This window comes from Nerophis lumbriciformis, linkage group LG03, assembly GCF_033978685.3.
Source record: "Nerophis lumbriciformis linkage group LG03, RoL_Nlum_v2.1, whole genome shotgun sequence".
Lineage (NCBI taxonomy): Eukaryota > Metazoa > Chordata > Actinopteri > Syngnathiformes > Syngnathidae > Nerophis > Nerophis lumbriciformis.
In genome coordinates, this window is record NC_084550.2 from 5590001 (window position 1) to 5600000 (window position 10000).

The window sequence follows — 10000 nt, forward strand, 5'->3', positions numbered from 1 at the left end:
CCTGAAAATATGCAAACAAAACTGTGTTTAGATAATTGATATAACATAACTTGGCTTCTGAGAGCTTCAAAATGTAATGAATAAAATGCTAAAGTTGTTGATAAACAAGCAATTATTGTAATAATTAAATATGGTCATTTTAAATGGATTATTATGATCATTTAAAATTAATTATTTCATATATGTTTATTTTAATGTATAATTCTATGGCTGGATGTAATAAGGAGTCAGAAAAAATACAAATAAAAACACAATTAATTTTGATGTTTTTAGCAAAATATAGTAAAAATGTATTTAGTTTTTTTTTTTCGTAATTAATAAATATATTTATTTTTAGGTAAGATAAACATAATAATATAATTCATCTCTAGTCGGGATGATTTAGTTCTTGTCACCCTGTTGTCCTCCTGTCATAAAAAAAAAAGGCTGTCCTCACTCAGGCCACGCCCCCTCCAGCTCCGGCTGAAAATCGGGAGATTTTCGGGAGAATATTTGTCTCGGGAGGTTTTCCGGAGAGCTGCTGAATTTCGGGAGTCTCCCGGAAAATTCGGGAGGGTTGGCAAGTATGGTATATATGTATATTCTATTTTTGATTATTATTATTAATGTATTATTATTCCTTTTTTGTTTAATTAATTGATGTATTTGTAGATATTACTTAGTTTTTTTGCTGTTTCTATTTCGACATTTAGGGCAGACAACAGATATATAATATATATACAAACAATGGATATGAATGTCTGATGCTGGATGTCAATAATAAAAAAAATGTATAGCTGTTATTTTGACGGTAAATGGAAAAAGAGGTCTAAGTGTTGCATACTCCGATGCAGTAGGGGGCGGCAGGCAACTTTTATGGAATGGCTGCAAGCCAATAAGCAGGGAAGAAGAGAAAGGCGGACGTTAGCGAAAGCCGCAACGGCACAAGACAACAAAGGCGAAGTTGTCGACTGTAAAACTTTCAAAAATGTTGAAAGAGTTGGTGAGGGAGCGACTAATGGCGGCGGCGGATGAAATATTCGCGCTGTTCGAAAGAACAATCGCGTCCTACGAGGAGGAACTTTCTCGAACAAGAGAGAAGGAGCGACAACTGGAAGCTGTTAGCAGGTCTCCTATTGTGCTACACGTTGAAGGTTTGTTGACATGCTCTTGCTTATCTTACACACTTTATGTCGTCGCTATTTTACGGGGACAGAATGAACGAGACTCATATGTTTAACCGCAGTACCGTAATGATAAAATCCAAGATATTGGCCAATGTAGGATGGCTAACAAGATGGTGGACTGGGGGAGAACAAAATGGTGGCTGGACTTCTTGCAGCTAGAATGTTCTGCATCAAGAAAACATCTCATTGCAGCGTCATCATCATCATTATCATCATTTCATCTTTTTTTTTTAGAGATGTCCGACAATGGCTTTTTTGCCGATATTTCGATATTGTCATCTCTTAATTACCATACCTGCCAACTACTCCGGTTTTCCCGTAATTAGTACAGTTTTCATCAACCTATTCCGGGTTACGGTTGCAGTGATAAAAAATACGGTTTTTCATTAATTTAAAACAAATATTTTTTTAAAATGCGCGAGGCTATTTATAGCACCGCTGCCAAGCACGAGGCACCAGTTGCCATTGTTTCCAAACGAGCGAACGATCATGGAATCAGCCGGAGAAAAATCGCAAACGAGTCTTAAACCGAAAAGAAAACCGCAGTCATTCCGTGAAGAATATTCAAAAGCCTATCCGGGAATAATTATCCGTTCCAAAAAGGGTGAAAACTACGCGAATTGCACCTTGTGCCGACAAGATTTTTCGATCGGACACGGAGGAATTAGCGATGTAAAAGACCACGTTGGGACAAAAAAACACAAGTCTAATGCCGTTGCTAGCGATACAAGTGGAAAACTTTCAACGTTTTTCGGATTTTAGCCACAAAAAGGTAATGACACCAATGTTATCTATTGGAATTGTTTAGTACTGTTATACTGTTAAAAGTGTTTATACTATTTATGCTTTCAAGTCCAAGTTGAAGAAATCTTGTTAAATGTTGACAGCATAACTACCAAAATACAGAAGTATGTCCTTAATATTTTTGCAGTGCTATTTCTGTTGAAAAGTTCAAATGATTACATTAGAGATGTGATGTGCCACTTTTCAAGTGTCTGATGGCTTCAATTAATTTTCATTAATTTTTCATATTTTGAATTCTTTTGAAAGGCTTACAAACAAACTACATTTGAATTGTAATTCCATGCTATTGACAGGACTATTAATTTTAATGAAGTTAGCTTACCATGTTTACAGTATGATAATTGTGATAGAAATGTGAATTTTAGGCACAGAATATTTTTTACAATTGAACAAGGCAGTAGATTATACAAGCTTGGACAGAAAGTTAATAATGACACCAATTTTTTTTTTTAATGGAATTGTTTAGTACTGTTTTACCATTTGTTTACTGTAAAAAGTGTTTATACTGTTTATACTTTCAATTAACAAATTGAAGTCTTGTGAAAGGTTGACAGGATAACTGGCATTAACTGTCAAAATAATTTCAAACTATTGAAGTTAGCTTACAGAATAAACATGTCAATCAACCCATATGATTTTTGCTGTAATATTTTTGTTTTGAAAAGTCACTGTGACTGATAGAAAAGTGATGGTTTTAGCAACATTTTAACCTGTCTGAATGCTAATAATCATTTTGCGTCGGGGGGCGAAGCCTGAACCCCCCACCAGGACTTTGTCCTGGACCTACCGGGGCCTGCGGCCCCTGGACCCTGGCTACTAGGTTTTTCTGATTTCAAAAGTTGGCAGGTAATTATTACCGATTCCGATATCAAGCGATACCGATATATACAGTGGTGGAATTAACACATTATTATGCCTAATTTTGTTGTGATGCCCCGCTGGATGCATTAAACAATGTAACAAGGTTTTCCAAAATGAATCTACTCAAATTATGGGAAACAATGCCAACATGGCACTGCCATATTTATTATTGAAGTCACAAAGTGCATTATTTTTTGTAACATGCCGCAAAACCATGCTTGCCAACCCTCCCGAATTTTCCGGGAGACTCTCGAAATTACTGAGGTAGATTAAACTGAGGTAGTTAAAAAGCTCCTCGGTGGCAAGGCCCCGGGGGTGGATGAGATCCGCCCGGAGTTCCTTAAGGCTCTGGATGCTGTGGGGCTGTCTTGGTTGACAAGACTCTGCAGCATCGCGTGGACATCGGGGGCGGTACCACTGGATTGGCAGACCGGGGTGGTGGTTCCTCTCTTTAAGAAGGGGAACCGGAGGGTGTGTTCCAACTATCGTGGGATCACACTCCTCAGCCTTCCCGGTAAGGTCTATTCAGGTGTACTGGAGAGGAGGCTACGCCGGATAGTCGAACCTCGGATTCAGGAGGAACAGTGTGGTTTTCGTCCTGGTCGTGGAACTGTGGACCAGCTCTATACTCTCGGCAGGGTCCTTGAGGGTGCATGGGAGTTTGCCCAACCAGTCTACATGTGTTTTGTGGACTTGGAGAAGGCATTCGACCGTGTCCCTCGGGAAGTCCTGTGGGGAGTGCTCAGAGAGTATGGGGTATCAGACTGTCTGATTGTGGCAGTCCGCTCCCTGTATGCTCAGTGCCAGAGCTTGGTCCGCATTGCCGGTAGTAAGTCGGACACGTTTCCAGTGAGGGTTGGACTCCACCAAGGCTGCCCTTTGTCACCCATTCTGTTCATAACCTTTATGGACAGAATTTCAAGGCGCAGTCAAGGCGTTGAGGGGATCTGGTTTGGTGGCTGCAGGATTAGGTCTCTGCTTTTTGCAGATGATGTGGTCCTGATGGCTTCATCTGGCCAGGATCTTCAGCTCTCGCTGGATCGGTTCGCAGCCGAGTGTGAAGCGACTGGGATGAGAATCAGCACCTCCAAGTCCGAGTCCATGGTTCTCGCCCGGAAAAGGGTGGAGTGCCATCTCCGGGTTGGGGAGGAGATCTTGCCCCACGTGGAGGAGTTCAAGTACCTCGGAGTCTTGTTCACGAGTGAGGGAAGAGTGGATCGTGAGATCGACAGGCGGATCGGTGCGGCGTCTTCAGTAATGCGGACGCTGTATCGATCCGTTGTGGTGAAGAAGGAGCTGAGCCGGAAGGCAAAGCTCTCAATTTACCGGTCGATCTACGTTCCCATCCTCACCTATGGTCATGAGCTTTGGGTTATGACCGAAAGGACAAGATCACGGGTACAAGCGGCTGAAATGAGTTTCCTCCGCCGGGTGGCGGGGCTCTCCCTTAGAGATAGGGTGAGAAGCTCTGTCATCCGGGGGGAGCTCAAAGTAAAGCCGCTGCTCCTCCACATCGAGAGGAACCAGATGAGGTGGTTCGGGCATCTGGTCAGGAGGCCACCCGAACGCCTCCCTAAGAAGGTGTTTCGGGCATGTCCGACCGGTAGGAGGCCACGGGGAAGACCCAGGACACGTTGGGAAGACTATGTCTCCCGGCTGGCCTGGGAACGCCTCGGGATCCCCCGGGAGGAGCTGGACGAAGTGGCTGGGGAGAGGAAAGTCTGGGCTTCCCTGCTTAAGCTGCTGCCCCCGCGACTCGACCTCGAATAAGCGGAAGAAGATGGATGGATGGATGGAACAAAAAAATGTTTATCAGTTTGAACTTCAAATATGTTGTCTTTGTAGCATATTCAACTGAATATGGGTTGAAAATGATTTGCAAATCATTGTATTCCGTTTATATTTACATCTACCGTATTTTCCGCACCATAAGGCGCCCTGGGTTAAAAGCCGCGCCTTCAATGAACGGCATATTTCAAAACTTTGTCCACCTATAAGCCGCCCGGTGTTGTAAGCCGCATCTAACTGCGCTAAAGGAATGTCAAAAAAACAGTCAGGTCAGTCAAACTTTAATAATATATTAAAAACCAGCGTTCTAACAACTCTGTTCACTCCCAAAATGTACGCAAATGTGCAATCACAAACATACGTATATCAACATGGACAGAGCTGCGTGAAAAAAGCCACCCGGCCTCTTCGCGTAAACTTAAACTTACCTTAACCACTCGCTCATCTTTTCTTCATTCATCCCTTCGAGTTAGCTTTTTATGATGACGCCGGCTGGAAAGGTCTCTTTTGGCAAGGTCTTCCTTTTGAATATCATCATGGGTGGAAGTTTCTGGCCATTAGCATGGCAAGCTAGAACCACAGTGAAGGATGACTTCTCATTCCCTGTGGTGCGAATATTCACCGTACGTGCTCCCGTTGTATCCACAGTGCGTTTCACAGGAATATCAGTTGCTGTGAAATAGTAATCCGTGTGCGGATGGAGAGATTGCGTCTTTTCATGAACCGGATCCCTGACGCTTAGTAGGAGCCATTTTGTGGTCTTTACAGATGTAAACACACAAAGGAAATGAAACGTACGGTATATCCGCGCGCTTTTTCTTCTTCTACGCGGGCGGGTGGTTGCTTACAGTAGAAGAAGAAGCGCTTCCTGTTCTATGGGGGCGGGTGCTTACCTTGGCGGTTGCTTGCGTAGAAGAAGAAGCGCTTCCTGTTCTACCGGGAAAAAAGATGGCGGCTGTTTACCGAAGTTGCGAGATCGAAACTTTATGAAAATGAATCTTAATATTTATCCATATATAAAGCGCACCGGGTTAAAAGGCACACTGTCAGCTTTTGAGAAAATTTGTGGTTTTTAGGTGCGGCTAATAGTGCGGAAAATACGGTAACACAATTTCCCAACTCATATGGAAACGGGGTTTGTAGGTTGAATACTGGAGTTTACCTAAAGTGTGTTGTGTTGTTTGGGTCCTGCAGATGTCCAGCAGCTGATTGGTCATCAGGAAGAACGTCCCCCTCAGCTGCACATGGAGAGTTCCGCTTTGAATCAGGAGGATCCACAGCCCCCTCGCATTAAAGAGGAAGAGGCGGAGCTCGGGATCACACAGGATATAGAACGTCTTCCAGGGCCCAAGAATGCTGACGCCACCGAATTACCCCTGACGGTCGTCTCTGTGAAGATTAAAGACGGTGAAGATGAACCACGAGCGGACAACCTCATAGCTCCGCTATCCGATAGTGACGACATGTCACACTTTCCTGAGAATGAAGACAGGAACGACGCCCAAAGACCTTCGAGCAGCGATGCAAACTGTGAAGGCGATATCGGGACTCGCACCGGCAACGACGAACCTGAGTGCTCCAACAAGAGGACAGTTGTGGAATGTTTTACCTGCTCAGTTTGTGCTAAAAGTTATTCTAAAGCGGGCAGTTTGACTCGACACATGTGGACGCACACGGGAGGAAACCCCGTTTGTGGTGAACAGTTTGCTGGAAATGTACCGTTGGACGCGCACGCGGAAACCCACGCGGGCGAAAAGCATTTCAGCTGCTCAATTTGTGGCGATGGATTCGTGCAGAGTTCCTCTTTGAAAGCACACTTGAGAACACACGCGGGCCTCAAGCCTTTTGGTTGTTCAATTTGTGGCGACACGTTTTCTCAAAAATCCAGTTTGAAGGGACACATCAGAACACACACGGGAGAAAAACCTTTTAGTTGCATATATTGCGGTAAGAGGTTTTCCTGTAGGGGTAATATGAACGTGCACATGAGGACACACACAGGGGAGAAACCTTTTGGTTGTTTAATATGCGGTAAAATCTATTCTCATAAGAAAAATTTGAAAGCACACATGTTGAGACACAATTGAGAAGAAATACTCCCCTGTCTAGTTTGTGTTGATGTTCTTACCTCACAAAGGCTGATTGGTTGAGGACAACATGGATGATGGAGTCAAAGTTCCACTGATAGTCACACACACACACACGAGGTTTGGTGAAATTATCCTCTGCTTTTGACCCATCCCCTTGTCCCCCCACCCCAAATAAACAGAGGTGACATTAACATATATTTTTCTTTAATCACAGTAGTGTGAATGTATAATTAAATATAAGCTTGGCTATTCAACTGGCTAAATTACAAGAAAATGAGGCAAGAATGTCGGAATTGGACTGATGAAAGTTGTCGACGCGAGTGTGTTTTTTTTTTTCCCACAGAGACAAGTCAGTGGCAACTTGGCGAGACGAGCCTTAAAATATAATCTCCCTCCTGGGTGATTCAGAGTTCCTCCTCTTCCTCTTTAAATTGAGGGGCTCTGCCTCCTCCTCCTCCTCCTCCTCCTCTTGCTTCAAAGTGGAGCTTCCTTCCTGAGGTGGATGTTCATCTTGAACGCCAATCAGTTGCTGTGCGTCTGCAGGACACAAACAACAAACACATTTAGTTTAGACAGGGACAAGCGGTAGAAAATGGATGGATGGATGTCAAACATTACATAGACCGTCAAATATTTATATTTAATTATATGTGAACATTTTATTAATTGGTATTTAAATTTTTTTTTAGCTTGTTTTGCTTTTTTGTTTTTATATATATATACATATATATATATTTTTATATATATATATATATATATATATATTTTTTTTTTTAATATATATATATATATATATTTTTTTAATATATATATATATATATATATATATATTTATATATATATATTTATATATATTTATTTATATATATATATATATATATATTTATATATATATATATATATATATATATATATATTTATATATACCGTATTTTCCGCACTGTTAGCCGCACCTAAAAACCACAAATTTACTCAAAAGCTGACAGTGCGGCTTATAACCCGGTGCGCTTTATATATGGATTAATATTAAGATTCATTTTCATAAAGTTTCGGTCTCGCAACTACGGTAAACAGCCGCCATCTTTTTTCCCCGTAGAAGAGGAAGCGCTTCTTCTTCTACGCCAAGCAACCGCCAAGGTAAGCACCCGCCCCCATAGAAGAGGAAGCGCTTCTTCTACTGTAAGCAACCACCCGCCCCCGTAGAAGAAGAAGAAGCGCGCGGATATTACGTTTCATTTCCTTTGTGTGTTTACATCTGTAAAGACCACAAAATGGCTCCTACTAAGCGACAGGTTTCCGGTTCATGAAAAGACACAATCTCTCCATCCGCACACGGACTACTATTTCACAGCAACTGCCTAAAGACTTTCAAGAAAAGCTGGCTACTTTCCGTGCATATTGTAAAAACAAGATAGCTGAAAAAAAGATCCGGCCAGAGAACATTATCAACATGGACGAGGTTCCACTGACTTTTGATATTCCTGTGAACCGCACTGTGGATACAACGGGAGCACGTACGGTGAATATTCGCACCACAGGGAATGAGAAGTCATCCTTCACTGTGGTTCTAGCTTGCCATGCTAATGGCCAGAAACTTCCACCCATGGTGATATTCAAAAGGAAGACCTTGCCAAAAGAGACCTTTCCAGCCGGCGTCATCATAAAAGCTAACTCGAAGGGATGGATGGATGAAGAAAAGACGAGCGAGTGGTTAAGGGAAGTTTACGCGAAGAGGCCGGGTGGCTTTTTTCACGCAGCTCCGTCCATGTTGATATACGACTCCATGCGCGCCCACATCACGCTGGTTTTTAATATATTATTAAAGTTTGACTGACCTATCTGACTGTTTTTTTGACATTCCCTTTAGCGCAGTTAGATGCGGCTTATAACACGGGGCGGCTTATAGGTGGACAAAGTTTTGAAATATGCCGTTCATTGAAGGCGCGGCTTATAACCCAGGGCGGCTTATGGTGCGGAAAATACGGTATACCGGTATTCATATATATATATATATATATATTTTTTTTTAATATATATATAAATATATATATATATATATATATATATATATATATATATATATATTTATTTATTTATTTATTTATATATATATAAATATAGGTTGATTGGCAAGACTAAATGGTCCCTAGTGTGTGAATGTGAGTGTAAATGCTGTCTGTCTATCTGTGTTGGCCCTGTGATGAGGTGGAGACTTGTCCAGGGTGTACCCCGCCTACCGCCTGAATGTAGCTGAGATAAGCTCCAGTGACCCCGAAAGGGACAAGCGGTAGAAAATGGATGTATAATATGAATACACACACACACACACACACACACACACACACACACACACACACACACACACACACACACACACACACACACACACACACACACACACACACACACACACACACACACACACAGTGCCCTCCAAAAGTATTGGAACGGTGAGGCCAGTTCCTTTATTTTTGTTGTAGACTGAAAACATTTGGGTTTGACATCAAAAGATGAATATGAGATAATAGATCAACATTTCAACTTTCATTTCAAAGGTGAAGTAACTGAAAACATGTTTTATATTCTGGTTTCTTCAAAATAGCCACCCTTTGCTCTGATTACTGCCTTTGCACACTCTTGGCATTCTCTTGATGAGCTTCAAGCACACCTGTGAAGTGAAAACCATTTCAGGTGACTACCTCTTGAAGCTCATGGAGAGAATGCCAAGACTGTGCAAAACAGTAATCAGAGCAAAGGGTGGCTATTTTGAAGAAACTAGAATATAAAACATGTTTTCAGTTATTTCAAGTACATAACTCCACATGTGTTCAGTCATAGTTTTGATGTGACAATCTACAATGTAAATAGTCATGAAAATAAAAAAAACACATTGAATGAGAAGGTGTGTCCAAACCTTTGGCCTGTACTGTACATATACATACATACATACACACACACACACGGTGATACAAGGGTTAGTGCGTGTGCCTCACAATACGAAGGTCCTGGGTTCGATCCTGGGCTCGGGATCCTTCTGAGTGGAGTTTGCATGTTCTCTCTGTGACTGTGTGGGTTCCCTTCGGGTACTCCGGCTTCCTCCCACCTCCAAAGACATGCACCTGGGGATAGGTTGATTGGCAACACTAAATTAGCCCTAGTGTGTGAATGTTGTCTGTCTATCTGTGTTGGCGACTTGTCCAATATTTATGTATATATATATATATACATACACACATACATACATAAATATATACACACACATATATATATATATATACATACAAGTATACA

The 10000-nt window shown here is 41.9% G+C and overlaps 2 protein-coding genes across 3 annotated transcripts in view; one reads left to right on the plus strand and one right to left on the minus strand.

Annotated features, from left to right (window-relative positions):
* Positions 1-885: 885 nt before the first annotated feature.
* LOC133578196 (uncharacterized) lies at positions 886-6706 on the plus strand. The gene is made up of 2 exons (XM_061932412.1): positions 886-1133; positions 5814-6706. Exons 1-2 carry the CDS (start codon positions 968-970, stop codon positions 6704-6706), a joined length of 1059 nt encoding a protein of 352 aa, XP_061788396.1. The 5' UTR covers positions 886-967.
* Positions 6707-6933: 227 nt separating this feature from the next.
* LOC133578183 (uncharacterized) overlaps positions 6934-10000 on the minus strand; it is a 23700-nt gene continuing 20633 nt past the window's right edge. For both annotated transcript variants that reach the window (XM_061932401.1, XM_061932393.1), the window contains exon 6: positions 6934-7246. In XM_061932401.1, the coding sequence (XP_061788385.1) occupies positions 7086-7246 (161 nt within the window). In that variant the 3' untranslated portion in view covers positions 6934-7085. The remainder of the gene's footprint in view (positions 7247-10000) is intronic.